Source organism: Diceros bicornis, chromosome 23 (genome assembly GCF_020826845.1).
Source record: "Diceros bicornis minor isolate mBicDic1 chromosome 23, mDicBic1.mat.cur, whole genome shotgun sequence".
Lineage (NCBI taxonomy): Eukaryota > Metazoa > Chordata > Mammalia > Perissodactyla > Rhinocerotidae > Diceros > Diceros bicornis.
The window spans coordinates 25,676,194-25,691,181 of record NC_080762.1 but is presented as its reverse complement, the minus strand read 5'-3'; the positions used below and the strand labels follow the sequence as shown (position 1 = coordinate 25,691,181).

General features: G+C 38.9%; 1 protein-coding gene across 3 annotated transcripts in view; it reads right to left on the bottom strand.

The window, feature by feature from the left end:
- The window catches only part of PPIL6 (peptidylprolyl isomerase like 6), a 30,267-nt gene that overhangs the window by 8,852 nt on the left and 6,427 nt on the right, over window positions 1-14,988 (bottom strand). For all 3 annotated transcript variants that reach the window (XM_058566489.1, XM_058566491.1, XM_058566490.1), the window contains 4 exons: window positions 14,577-14,765; window positions 11,255-11,317; window positions 10,994-11,141; window positions 7,005-7,061 (listed from right to left, as the gene is read on the bottom strand). In XM_058566489.1, coding sequence (XP_058422472.1) covers window positions 7,005-7,061; window positions 10,994-11,141; window positions 11,255-11,317; window positions 14,577-14,765 — 457 coding nt within the window. The remainder of the gene's footprint in view (window positions 1-7,004; window positions 7,062-10,993; window positions 11,142-11,254; window positions 11,318-14,576; window positions 14,766-14,988) is intronic.

Sequence of the window (14,988 nt, the reverse complement as noted above, 5' to 3'; positions counted from 1 at the left end):
TGGGACTGGGCTGTCGGCACCTGCTTCACCAGCTCACTTAGAGAATGAAGTGGACCCTGGCCACGCCAGAGCACATTACCCGCTTAAAGATGGGAGCCGACGGCATATGGGAGTTCAAAATAAAATTTTGTCTTTAGAGAAGCTTTACTGAAAAATGGCTATCCTAAGAGTATATTTACATTAATAGAGAGAGAGAGAGAGATTTTTCCACAAGTAACCATATTAAAATGGAGAATGAAAATCCCAGGTTTAATTCAACATTTGTTCATTCAACAAATACTTATTGAATGTCTACTGTGTTCCAAGTGCTGTTCTAAGTACTGACCTTAGCACTTTTGAGTTATATAAAAATGTAAATTTAGTCTCAAATAATAATTTTTTTGAGGACAGGAAAAAAACCAGACCCTTAAATCAACAACCATTTTTCCTTTATCCCACACTATGTCTGAGTGGGATAATGAACTATTATAGATTATTTTAATTTTATCAGCAGCCCTGAGTGGAAAGGAAAAATTTAAACAATCTACAAAAAATGTTTTGAAGTAGGAGGAACAGAGAAACATTTTTTATTGCTGGGCAAAATTAGAAAAATAAAAAAATTTGAGTGCTGACTAGATCAACATAATTAGTAATAATTTTATTGTTAAGTCATGGTAACTGAGGCGTGGACGCACAATAAAGAGTCAAAGGAAGTTACAGAAGTTGAAAGGCTACCTCTCATTACACTGTGACTCACGAGTTCTGCCTGCCTCTGCCACTTATAGTAACATAGTTACTACTCCCTGGTTAAAACTGTACCATTTGTAACATACAACATTAAGGGGGAAACGTAACTGTTTGAAATAGAAATCAGAAGTCATGTGCTGAAGAAAATCAGTTTCTGAATTTATTTAAAATAAAGCTCATTCTGATGCTTATAATGGAAGCAACTATTACAAGTCCGGGAAAACTGCCTTGCATTCTCTGGTAAAAGTATAATCAGACAATTTTGGGATATTTCCATATAATTTTCTAAGGATAGTTATATCAGGTGGATGTCTGACCCGAATCCTGCAATATCAGTTTTTTAAACCTATTGCTCCAATTTTACCATCATATTTAAATAATATTCAGCTTCTAACATTCAGATTAGGATTTGGGAAGAAAATTTTTAAAAAGTTGTGATTCAAAACAAAGCAAAGCAGACTTGCCTCAAGTTAAAAAAGAATGGTTAACCATTTTATAAAACAATCAACTAATTAAATTATATGTAATTTACTTCGTTCTTTTTAATTCACTGTGTTAAGCTTCATAAAAGTGAGTTTCGTGGTGGTGGTGGTTTGTAACAAGCCCTGGGTTTTCATTCTGCATCTCATGGAAACAGAGTTCAAGGAGAGAAATTCGGAGGAAGGGCTGCTGGCTGACGTATTAACCTTCCACAGAGGGGGTGAAGGAAGACCGACTCCCTCACTGTGGCTGTTTTGAGTACTGGCCATGCTCTCTCTTTCAGTCACTCATCTTTCCTTCTGGACCATCTCTCCTTGTCACTTGATTGCTTACTGAATTTCTAATTCTGTACTGGCAGACAAACTAAGTAATAATAAAGGCTTCCCTAAACACACTGGGCCTCCCTGGGCACCAGAGGACTGCCAGGCCTCCACCTGGAGACTACAGCCCCACAACAGCCTAAGGGTGGGAGCAAAGGATAATCAGCAGAGGCACCGGCACGTCCAGCGGGGCAGGCGAGGAGATGAGTTGAGAGATCAGTTCTGTCTGAGACTGCGCCTCCCAGCAGAAAGAGTTTGGGTGATCTGATCATTGCCGTGGGGTGGAGAGGCACAGCGGATTCTCATCAGGGATTCAGGATGCCAGGAAAGCTTCCACAAACGTTCTTTCCTAGTCTGCAGTGTCTCATTTTAAGACTCAACTCAAAAGCTGCTCTGGGCCCCCGCCCCCAACTTTCCCAGGCAGTGTTCTCTCTTCTCCCACAGCGCTCAGTTCCTCTGCGGGAGCAACGGGCGCAGCACCTGTAGTTTATCTGTTTAAACACCTGTCTGCACAAAAGCACTAGCATCCTTGAGGGTGGAAACTTTGTCGTATTGTCTTTGTTTCCTAAGGTCCCGGCACCACGTAGGTACCTAAGTAGGAGTTTAATGTTTTATGAATAAATAAATGAATGGTGTCACTTGGACTGTTTCATTTGATAAAGCTGTCTCCACATCAATTTAGAGGAAACTCCCTTCTACTTTTTTCCCTTTGACTCTGGCCCTTGGCTCAATATGATGATTTTTTTTTTTAACCTTTTCGTTGTATTAAAATACAGACACCAAAAGCCATTGAAAACTAATGTATAGTTAAAAGAGTTATTATAAGGCAAACAACCTTTTAACCACCACTCAGGCCAAGAAAAAGAACTTGGCCAGCCTCCCTCCGAAGTCCCTTGTCAAGTCTCCCACAAAAGTAACCATTCCCCTGACTTCTGAAAAATCCCGTACCTAATGTTTCCTGACAGTTTTACCCTCCAAGTGTGCGTCCCCAGGCACGATAGCTTAGTCTTCCCATTTTAAAACACTTGTTATGCCTTTTAAATCTCTTGTAATCTGCAGCTTCTACCTCTATCCCTCTCTTTCCTTTACACTTGACCTGTTAATGAACCTGAGCTATTTAACCTCTAGAATTTCTCCCAGTCTTGAGTTTGTGGATTGCACACACAGGGTGCAGTTCAACATGTTTCTCTGTTCTCTTTCCTGTCAGTTCTGTGATAATACTTTTGTGTTGAAAATGCAAATTTGTTTCACCTTGATTGATATGTTTGGGAACGACTTGAACATAATGAATTTCATCTCTGCTCATGTGCAGTTTCCTCCAGGAGAAACACCAGGTGAAAGTAGAAAGCTTCACCCAGCTGAACTGAGCCGACCTCAGACATCTACCAGCTACCTCAGGTCACCGCTTATGAGCCACATCTGCTGTTACAGCTTGCCTCCACTTCAGAGAACCCGCCTTCTGCCACTTCGAAATCACTCAGAGCTACAACTCTTCCCACGCCACCTCCACAAACGTCAGGGAGTTTTCAAGGTAAAGTGCCTTATTTATTATAGTATTTATGTGCTTCTTGCTCGTTTATGTAATATATATAAAACTGCATTACTGTTTTTATTAGGTTACTATCTTATTTTTAATGTGTCACTGAGGAAGTTTTTTGACCTCATTTTTGCCATAAGTCCTATGGTTTTTATTGTGTGATTTTATATAGTGCAGAGATCTTTAAGACCACATTATTGCAGAACCGGTTGTATTTCTTGCAAATTGGCAGCTGGGTCCAGAGGCTTAATCAGACTCATGTTCTGCCCCTTTGGTAATGTGTTGTTTCAACAGAAGGCTCATAATGTCTGGTTGTCTCTGTTTTTGTGAAGTTAGCAGATACTGATGCAGCAAATGCCTACATCCATTATTTCACTGGGGGCAGCTAAATGGTGATATTCTAATTCTATTTTTTCCTTTTCATTATTAACTGGAATACTTTTATAATGAGATGTTTCCATTTATCTACAATTTGGTACAGTTGATACAGGAAAGGCAAAATAAATGCTTGATTCTTTCTCTATATTCATCAGTTTTCAAGATAATGAATTCGTTTCCTATCATTCCCCCAAAAAGTAAGCAATTAGGCTTTATTTTATAATGTGATATCATTATGAACTCATGGATTTAAAATATTTGTTGGGTTTCAATCAACTGCAGTTACTATTCAAATTACTCTATCTTTGGCTGGTGAGAGCCTCTTAAAATTGGCTCCTGAGGCCTTTGACATGACCCTAGTAAATTTTTTATAGGGCTCTTGGCTAGCTGATGATAGCATGACTGAACATGAGGTTCCAGGCTCATTTTGTAATTTCCTGTCCCAGAACTGGAATCTGCCATTTTTCCCAGAAGCCCTGGTTTCTTTAAGCAAGAAACGACATTTCAAAACAACAATCTAAATGCTAGGAATGTGTATCACTACTGGGTCTTTGTTGTTTATAGACCAATTCAGCGGACAGAGCTATATAGATATAGATATGACATTTATTGAGTTTAAAGTAGTATTTCCAATTCAAATTCAAGACTACAAAATATTATACTCATTAGCCTCTATCATATTTCATCTATCTCCTTTCTTCCACATTAAAAATTGTGATTCTCAAGGATACAGGAAATGATAAAATGAGAATATCCCATACTTACTTACTTTTCCCACATTACATATACAACAACCTCAGAATAATAATACCATCACCAGTATCATTACTGAAAATAGTTTAAAAATTTTTTGCACATATTCTCCCCATTTTCTTTCATTTTTTAAATAATTGGACTAAACAAATACGTACATATCATACTCTCATCCTTTTAATCCTCATTAAATTTTAGTTTGACAAGTCACTATATGATTAATACCACCAGTCCTTAAGTCAAGGTCTCCCGTAATTTGTTTGTGTGAAACTCATTCTATAGCTGATTCCTCAGGAGGGCTTGTGGCAACACTATTCCCTGAAGCTTTACATGTTGATAACTCTGTGTGCCCTTTATAATTCAGACTCAGTTCGGCTGGATATCAAATATTTAGCTCACATTTCCTTTCCTTGAGCATCATAAATATATTACTCCATTTTCTTCTGGCATAAGAATATGACGATAATCTACTCTTCTTTCCCTTATAAATCACTTGCTCTTTTTGCCTAGCTACCCAAAGAATTTTTTCTTTTTCTTTAATGTCCAATAATGTTACCAAAATATGTCTTGGTGTTGGTTATTCTGGTGCAGTATTGTCAGGTAGCGGTGTGCTCTTTCAATAAGTAGTTTCAAGTTTTTATACATATATTTTTACCTGAGGTATAGACATACAATAAAATGCATATATCTTAGATGTTCAGTTTGATGCATTTTGATTACATATAGTTGTGTAACCACCACTGAAAACAAAATATAGAATATCAAATCCTTTTTTATTTCAGGAAAGTTTTTCTCAATTATAGTCCTTAGGATTTCTTCCATTCCTTCACATTCATTTAATTCCTTAGAGATAGTCATCATCCGTACGCTGGATCTTCTCTTTCTGTCTTTAATATTTGCCACTTTCCTATAAATTCTTTTTATCTTCATTTATTTTTGGTTTTTAAAAATTCCCTTTCTCTACCTCCTACTTCTTTTAAGACATATATCTGTTGTGTTTATTTGGTCTTGTGTTCTTTCTAGTTTGTTCATTTCTGAAATTCTCTTTTATTGTTAATTCTTTCCTTAGTTCTGTAACCTCATGTCTAAGTTTTTCTACTTCTGATTTAGGAATCCTTTCCTGTCTTTATCAAAACGTCTTATAGCATTTTCTTAACATCGTTAAGCTCGTTTTGAAATCCTCACAGTTACGGTCTGGTCTGTGAGCCTGTCTTTCTAGTGTGCTCTCACTACCTGTGGTGATGTACTCTCCTCCATATTCTCTTTTTTCTTCTAACAACCATGAAGCTTTTCGCTGCTCATTTTTATGTAAAATTAGTTTTCCTAAATGTTCAGAAGGAGGTGTGGCTTTAGAAGGACGGTAGCTTGTCTGAGGTCACAAAGCCCCCTCTGGTGCCATTTTTGTGTAGTGTTCAACAACGTGGCAGCTTGCTTTCTGAGATCCATGGCTCTGTCCCCATTCCCTCTTTATCACTGTTGTCCCTATATCCCTATATCCACTCCCAGCAGTTCCTCCTCAGGGGGCCTGTCCTGGAATAGAGCGCTTTCAGATCAGTTTCGAGTTGACAGAGGTCAGACTGCGCCAGCCTCTACAGACCTTACTCGGGCCCCACGTACTCACCTGCTCTTGGCTATTCTGGGGTTCTACTATTCTCAGGTCCCACAGATGCCCTGCTTTCTCCTGCTCAGATGCTGACACCATGCAGACTTTGTGTATGTTGGTAGTTTGTCCTCACCTGTTTGCCTTTTGGAATTCATGTAGATACCTTCTCACCTAGTTTTGTTGTAAATGTTATCCAGGGGTTTTTAGTTTTTCTACCTAATTCTTCTGTCTGTTTTTATGTTGAGGTTTTAAAAAATTAAAAAACTATGCCACCACCACTACTATCTTCCCAGGATCCCAACAGCAGTCTTAACAAGATGATTATCAAGCTACCAGTTCTAAGTATGAGAATGGCAAATTACAAGCCTTAAAAATATCAATTCCCTTTGACCCTACAATATTAATTCTAGGAATTTATCCTAAAGAAATAAAATAATTAGGCAAGTAAAAAAAAAAAACGTATGTACAGTGGCTGGCCCGGTGGCGCAAGCGGTTAAGTGCGTGTGCTCCACTGCGCCGGCCCAGGGTTCACCGGTTCAGATCCCGGGCGCGCACTGACACACCGCTGGGTAAGCCATGCGTGGCGGCGTCCCATATAAAGTGGAGGAAAATGGGCACGGATGTTAGCCCAGGGCCAGTCTTCCTCAGCAAAAAAAAAAAAGAGGAGGATTGGCAGATGTTAGCACGGGGCTGACCTTCCTCACACACACACAAAAAGAAAAACAAAAAGGAAAAAAAAATGTATGTACAAAGCTGTTCTGGCCTGGACTGGGGTGCCTTCCCCCATATCCCATTTTTGGGTTTTTTTGTTTGTTTGTTTTTGGTGAGGAAGATTGGCCCGGAGCTAACATCTGTTGCTAATCTTCCTCTTTTTGCTTGAGGAAGATTGTCCCTGAGCCAACATCTGTGCCAATCTTCCTCTATTTTTATGTGGGATGCCACCACAGCATGGCTTGATGAGTAGTGTGTATGTCCGTGCCTGGGATCTGACCCCACGAACCCCAGGCCACCAAAGCGGAGTGTGCGAACCCAACCACTATGCCACTAGGCCGGCCCCCCCATACCCCATTTTTAACTCCCACTTTTAGTATGTGCATTTGTAGGATGTTACCCCCAACACCATCTTACTTGGAATTGTGAATTGTCCTGTCTTAGTAAATCCAAATAATCAACTAATATATGACTGACAAAATGTAAAGATACATACCTTCAAATGTTGGTCCATAAATCGACTCTCCACCGTCTCCTTTTCCAGCTGCTATATCTGAGAAATAACAATAAACAAACGTTAGAATTCTAGGACTAAAAAAGTGAGTACAATAATGGCAGGGGAAGAATGCTTTAAATTGTGATTCCCCTATACCAATGACTAGAGTAAGTCACCTAATTGTTCAGTCTCTACCATGAAAATATTACTACAATGTTTTCACTTGTATTTTGTAACCACTTTCACATTTGTGATCCCATTTTTTCCTAATAACTCTCAGAGGTAGATTATATTATAATGCAAAACTTTGAAATGAGGAAGTATTAAATTATAATTGTGGTCACGATTTTAAAAAATGTGTTCATAAAAATTCTGTTTACTTCACAAGTTATTCCATCGTCCATCTTGCTTTTCAGAAAAATGGAAAGATTAAACTGAGAGGAAATAGGAACAGTAAGATCTTTTTAGGACAAGAATAAAAATAGATGCTCTAAAAAGAATTAGTGTTCAAATTTTCATTCCTTGGAACCCTATAGTGATAACTCTCTTATTTATCCAGTATTGTGGAAATAAGGTTCCTTTGAAATGGAATGAGTTTTTTAAAAAAGGTATTTATATGACCTATTTTGTGTTATATGCATTACATGCATATTTTTGACTTAGGCAATGCTCCTACTGTAAAAATCTTCCATGCACAAGTTATTTTTTTCTCTATCCACAGCTAAAAGAGAAGTGAACTAACTCTGGTGAAAATAGAGGCCTCTGAGGTCTGTCTTCTGTCCCTCCGGCCTCCATCTATACCTCTTTACTTCTTCAGCTCTCCAGTCCACCCTCTTTGAATAGTATGCAATAAATATCTGTTAAAGACTGTGCCTTTTTAACTCAGTATGAGCGCTTTATCTATAATAAAGGTGTGCTATTTTACAGAAATCTGATGCAACAGCAAGCATGTAGGGTTCATGCAGGACAAAGCATGTAGCATTTAAATTATTACTATTCATAAAGCTAGTTCAGAAGTTAATTGATAAACCTTAATTCTCCTATCCTACTCCGCCTGATACTCCGCCATGATTCACCGCAGAGCTCTCAGCAGCTCTCAGGAGCATAGTGCAGTGGCTGAAGGCTAAATCTGGGATTGGGGAAGTTGAGAGTCCCCCAGCACCAATTCCTTCAGATCCTAAAGTCTGCTTTGCTCAGGCAAATCGGCCTGCGTGGTTCCCTCCCCTTCTAACACTTAACCACCAGCAACTCTCCTTTGCCCCGTCTCTCCAACACCACCATTACTCTTGCCCTTTGCTTCAGATATCTTAGGTGAATACTGCACATCGAAACCATTTCAATCAGTGTTTAATATTTTTTGTGGCCATAACACACCCCCTCGAATTCAGCCTTGTATATCTGATTTATTTCTATACTTCTGACAACAAATTCAGCAAAGCAGAATAGTGGTTAAAAGGAAACTTTAAAGTCAGGTGGTTTTGATTTAAATCTTGATGTTAGTTACCTTTTCCAAGCCTGTTTCCTCATCTGTATAGACGGGGATAATGGTAAGTGCCTCCCAGGTCATTCTGAGGATTAAATCAAGTCAGGTAGGTAGAGCACTTACTGTGGTGCCCGGCAGAGCGTCATGCTCATTCATTCGTAGCTGTTATTATTGTGCAGCATCACAGGCTAATAGAATGCATCCTCTCATTATCATCATCTTCACCATCATTATGCTCAAGATGATGATGATGATGATGATACAATGTTTTCAACTATATCTCAAGAGGTCCTTCTGAAGGCAGTAGGCCTTGTGGGAGCCATAGAGAGAGAATCCCACCCAAGTGGCTTAACGACTTGCTATCTTCTTTAATTTCGTACTTTAGAAATTAATAGAATGTATGTTTCCTGTTTAACTATCTGTTCATTCATTCATTGATTCATTCCTTTACCAAATACTTTTCAGGCACTGTTCTCGATCCTGTCGATGCAACAGTGAACAAAATACATAAAGACCTCATGGAACTTATATTCTAGCTTATATTATATTATTAATATTATATATTATATGATATAACTTACATTAATTAATATTAAATATTAATAGTATGTCTGGTGGTGACCAGTCCTAGGAAGAAAAATAAAGCAGGGTGAGGGGATAGGAGAGCAGCAGGGAAGGGGGTGAGGAGAGGTGTGTGGAGAGGAAGATGGCAGTTTTCAATAGGGTGGTCAGGTAAGTCCTTGCTGAGATGAACTCTGGGCAAAAATCAGAAACAGATCAAGGAAGCAAGGGGATGTCTGGAGGAACAGATGGGTGGAGTGTGTCCTGGGCAAAAGAAATGACAAAAGACCTCAAGTCACACATATGCTTGATGTGCTTAAGGAACAGAGGGGAGGCCAGTGTGGGGAGCGGAGTGAGCAAGGGGGAGGTGTCAGAAGATGGGATGGGGCGGGGAGGAGTCAAGACTGCGTAGGGCCTGTTGATCCCAAAGGGCAAGCGATAGTGCCTAGAAGCATCCTAAGGCAAAACCAAATTTAGCTCCTGTACTCCAAAATTCTACACACAGCCCTGTGGGAGTCTGACATCTGAAGAGGGAAAAACGTTTACAGAGCTTGGCACTTTCAATATACCATGTCATTGAATCCTCACCACACCCTGTGATATTATAATTATCCCCATTTTATGATTTAAGAAACCGATTCAGAGATGCTAAGTGCCTTATCCAAGGTGGTACAACTTGTATGTATCAGTCTGGATTTGAATCTAGTAATCAGAACTTTTTTCCAAAATGTCCTTAACATTGCTGCCTCGCTGTTTGAAAACATGACCCAAGATCTGTGCCCTTTGCGATTTGGAAATTTTACTTCAAATAAATAAACAAATAACATGACCTACTTTTCCCAAATCTTGCTCTAGGCCTTGGGAGGAGGTCTAACCAAAAACCAAGAACAAAACAAAAAAGAACATAACATCTGGGAGCCCAGCACATAAGAGTCCACACTGAACTAAGTATGGAGAGACCCTGATATTGGCCCCCTTGAGGATTGTTTTATACTAACAAAAATTGGAAACAATCTAAATGTTCACCAATGGGCAATTAATTAAATTGATATAGCAATATGATGAGAAATTAGGCAGACCCTAAAAATTTTATATGTTTATGTATATTGATATATGAAGATAAATACCATAATAAGTGGAAAAATAATGAAGTTAGCAGTACTGGTGATATGATCTCATTTTGGAGAAACTGAGGGAAAAATAGCTGATTTACATATAAGATGCTTGGATTAAATCTACATTTTTCTCCTCAGCAGCCTCTGAATGTTCCAGATGGTAGAGAAATAATTAAACATTATTAATCTAAGCCTCTGCATATTTCATCAAGTTCAAGCAAATCTCCTTCCACACTAAGCCAATTATTTTTAAACTGCTGCCTGATTGCTCTCAATGGGATACCTCCCAAAAGGCCTCCAAAATTTAATTTTGTGCTATTAGTCAGGCATCTAGTCTGTGTAAGGCCAAAGGATTGACTTGAAAAGAAAGCAAAAATGGAGACCAAAATGCTTTAGATCTGACTTTTCAGTTGTAACAGTGTTACATCTTTGATGAGAAATAAGTTGTTTTCCATTTATTCTATATTCAAATTCCCACCTTAATATGTTTCTTAAAAGCACTGTATTTTCTAGGTACTCTTATTTATTTAGCATTTAAAATTACATTTTGATTAAAAAAATGTTATCCTTCTTTTTTATATCACTTTTTAGTTTGGAATATTCCTGGTAACATACTTTAGATTTGTTTATTTTAATAATTAGGGAATTTTTAAAAAGAGCATGAATATCTTAATTCATCATTTGGCCATATAAAACATCCTTTAAATATATATAACATCTAATATTAAATATATCTAATTCTATATGCATTTCACAAAGGTAGATAAACAAAATTTTGGATGTTCTAATTTAATGTTGCAATTCAGTTGTACTGAAGACTTTAAATTCACCTCCGCCTTGTATCCAGCCATTCCGTACCACTCGATGAAAGACTGAACCTGCATAATGTAGCCTGATGCCACTTTGAGAATATCCTGCTTTTCCTGTGCACAAGACCTGGAAATTTTTACATGTTTTGGGACATACATCACAGTAGAGCTGCAAAACAAAGATTAAAGGTTTCAAAGATTAAATATTTAATATTCTGACAGTTATAGATTCCCACCTCTCCCAACTTATTAAAAAGCAACAACAACAAAAAACCCTCTTACCTCAAAAATCAATCTTCCAATTGGATAAAAATCAATAGAAATGTCCAAGAACACAAAATCATGCTATTAAAATTCAGGAGAAAAAGATAATACAGGTCAATATCTTGGAAGGTTTTCAAAATGACCACAAATAGAATAATGTTTTCAGTGATAAGATGTCAACAGCATTAACAGTAGATAATGTAACAGCAAAATTAAAAGAATGACTTAAAGAAGTTTGTTTCATTTTATTATAGCAAGTCTGTATAACCTAAATACACTTTTTAAAACCCTTCAGTAGCGAAGCTTTGAATGATATTAACCAATCATGCAAGACCGAGAACACATGGCCTAGATATCTACCACATCACAAACTAGGTGTGGAAAGGAACACTAGTTCCTCTGGGAAAAGAAACAGACTGGGAATTCTTTTCTTTCCTGAGTAATTTTGAGAAAGGATTCAATGTGAGCACCATGGATTTGGTTACTATGTGTTCTGAATTTTCAGAGACAGCGCAGATCAGCTAACCAGAGCCAGGCCACAGCCTTTCTGAGTGGGAAAATAAGGCCACCATGTCCATAGGAGGTGCAGTACCGGGGTAGGGAGGAGAGGATGCTGTGCTTTTGAGTTATTTCAGTCATGTCCTCATGTTCCCAGAGGCCCCCAGCTCTTGTTTTCAATTGACATCCTTTCTGGTAGAGACAACTAACATTTGTGAGACTTTGTCTAACCCTACAAAGGCATCCAAAATGAAAACCTAGTCTCCATCACAGTAGCATGCATTCAGGGAGCAGAGCACATCTAATGGAACACATTTCAGTACATAAAAATGCTGCCTGATATAACAAGGTACATAATTTGCCCTGCCCTATTTCTTAATAGTCTAGGAAACATAAACGAAATCATTTTAAAATGGATCATTATTTTACGTCACTCTAACTTTTTTGTTTTTTTTAATTAAAAGACTGAAATAATATTGTGCTATTTGGCATCCAGGAATGAAGTATTACATCCATACTAATTATAATTAATTTGTTTGTGCCTCTCAGCTTCTGTGCTACAAGTTCTTAATTATAAAAGAATATTATAACTTTAGAATAAGAGGTATAATATAGTAAAATTCACAGGCTTAATAGGAAAAAAAAGGATATACTGGAAATCATGACTGACTTAGGAAATGAGTAAGTCCATTCAGGTATCATTAAACTTCCATGTGCATCAACATATTATCTTTATGCGGTTGTCAAGAGTAGATACTTCTAAAAATTCCAATGAAGAGAGCAAATGAATGCGACACAAGGTAATGTCGCCTCGCAGCCAACCATGCAAATGTAATTGTCTCATATATGGTTCCAACCCAGAAGTAAACAAGTCCCTGGGTTTTACTCAGCAAGAAAAATCTATTCTCTGCACAAAAAATCCAAGGATTTTCTCTGGAATCTAGGTCCTCTCTCACTGCCACTAATTAATTCAGGCTGTCATTATCTCTAGCCCACATGACTACAGCAGCTTTCCAAATGGCCGCCCTGCCACAAAGCTTTCCCCACTCCACCCTGTTTCTGTACAGCCCTAAGTTTTTCCAAAAAAGCAAAGAGGATTATGTCATAATCTTTATGAAAAGTTCTGTTGGCTCAGCTGTCTTCTGGATAAAATCTAACTCCTTAGTTCAGAATGGACAGTCAGTTCAACGTTTCTTTAGTGGATCTGTTTGGGTTTTTTTCCTACTTGACATCTGACCACTCTTCCTATTTGGGGAACTCCCCACAGGGCCCCACCACCCTCTAAAGCAGCTCAGGGGCCAGATGCTCCCCCTCCCCACCCTGTGAGAGCCAGGGTGTGGGGATATGACCCGGACTCGACTAGTCAGGCGCTCCCGCCTGGGGCCTTGGATCTCCAGGGAGTGACACAAGGAGGTGAGAAGTTATTCTCCGTGAAGGCGGCAGTGCCAGCTCCACCAGCAGGCACCCATGGCAGCATCCCGGCTGCACACTCCTGGGGCGCGACTCTGGCCATGTTTTCCTGCTGCCAGGCCTCCCTTGGTTCTCACCTGCTTTCCAAAGCTGGTTCTCCAGCTTTCCCGTCAATTGTGAGGTTACCAATATCCTTTCAATACAGACCTTTTCTCCTAAGGTAATCAGAGTAGCTTGGTATTGTTGGCACCAAGAATCTTGACATACTCTCATTTTCCCAGCCTCGTTTCCCACTAATTCTGGCCTCCTTGTTGTCCCCTGCCATTCACAGTGTACTCCATGTACTTCTAGACTCCTGTCCCTTTGGGAATTAACTGGTATGAACATTAAATTCCTCCCCAGGCCCCAGAGTTTCTAGCATTTTCCAAGTGCATTGTTTATTCAACCAAACATTCACTGAGCACCTGGTATGTTTCAGATTCTGTTCCAGGCAGTGGTTAAACGAGGATGAACGAGACAAGATCTTTGCCTCTGCACAGCTCAGATCCTAGCACTGGGTCTTTCTGTGGGCACAGGCTACCCTGGGCATGCAATGATTTTCAGCATGTGGTAGTTGTTGCTACAAGGTTTCTGAGCAAAATTACAAAGTACTTTTACCTCTATTGCCATTTCACCCTGATGTCTTTCTCTCGCCTTCTGGACTTCAAGTTTCATGACTGTCCTCAGCCATTGGAAACCTCCCCAATGCCATAGCTTGTCTAGTCCTGCTCTTGCCAACTGTGTGTCATGCTTTAAAACGTCACCTTTCTTCTCAATTAGACTTTCCATTCTTTCCGTGCAGTAGCTCTCACTTAGGTGTTAGAAAGTATGAATTAAAATATTTCATGCTAAATGTGAATGAATGATGGACTCGACCTTTTCTGAGAGGGGTGTCTTTAGTCATGCGTCGCTTAATGACGAGGCTATGCTCTGAGAAATGCATCGTTGGGTGATTTCGTCGTTGTGCAAACATCATAGAGTATACTTACACAAACCTAGATGGGATAGCCTACTCACACCTAGGCTATACGGTACTAATCTTACAGGACTACCATCATATATGTGGTCCATCGTTGACTGAAACGTGATTATGTGGCACATGACTGTATATTTTTAAATGGATGATAACTAATAGGGAATAAGGATGTTGAACAGGGATGTTCTTCTCCTCTGTGTGGTCCGCCTGCTGTGAGATATGCTTGCTTTACATACCACCGAGCTCAACCTGCCATATTACAATCCTTTACAATTGAATCGTAAGGTCATTGGAAACTTAAAACCTGGTCTCCTGCTCTTTTATATGTCCTTTTGTTAGAATATCAGTAATTAATGCTGAATCAATATAAATGATCTAAGATTCTACCATTTTGCTTTAAAAATTAGTGTAACTTGCCTTGGTGTCTCTTAAGAATTTAGCAGAATAATCCATAGTAAGTGCCTCATAAAGTGCCTGGGGCTTGAAATCAACTATATCCCACACCTTGTGGGCCCATTTCTGAAGATCAAGTGCATCGCCCAGGAGCTGATCATTAACAAAACACATCACGTAGGAAGAATATTCCCAGATTTCATTCCTGAGTTCCTGTAAAGGAAAAGGAGCAAAAAAATGTAATGAGGAAAAAAACATCACAAAAAAACCCCATAAGCCAGAGCTTGGGATGAACTCTAGGACTGAATCTTTAAAAAATACATTTTTTGCCATCTTTCAGAATTTTGCTCTCAAAAAGAATTTAAGGGCATTTTCAAGAATCTGCTATCACTGAAAGCAAAGAATGACTTAAAAGTCATCTTAACAATGGTACAAT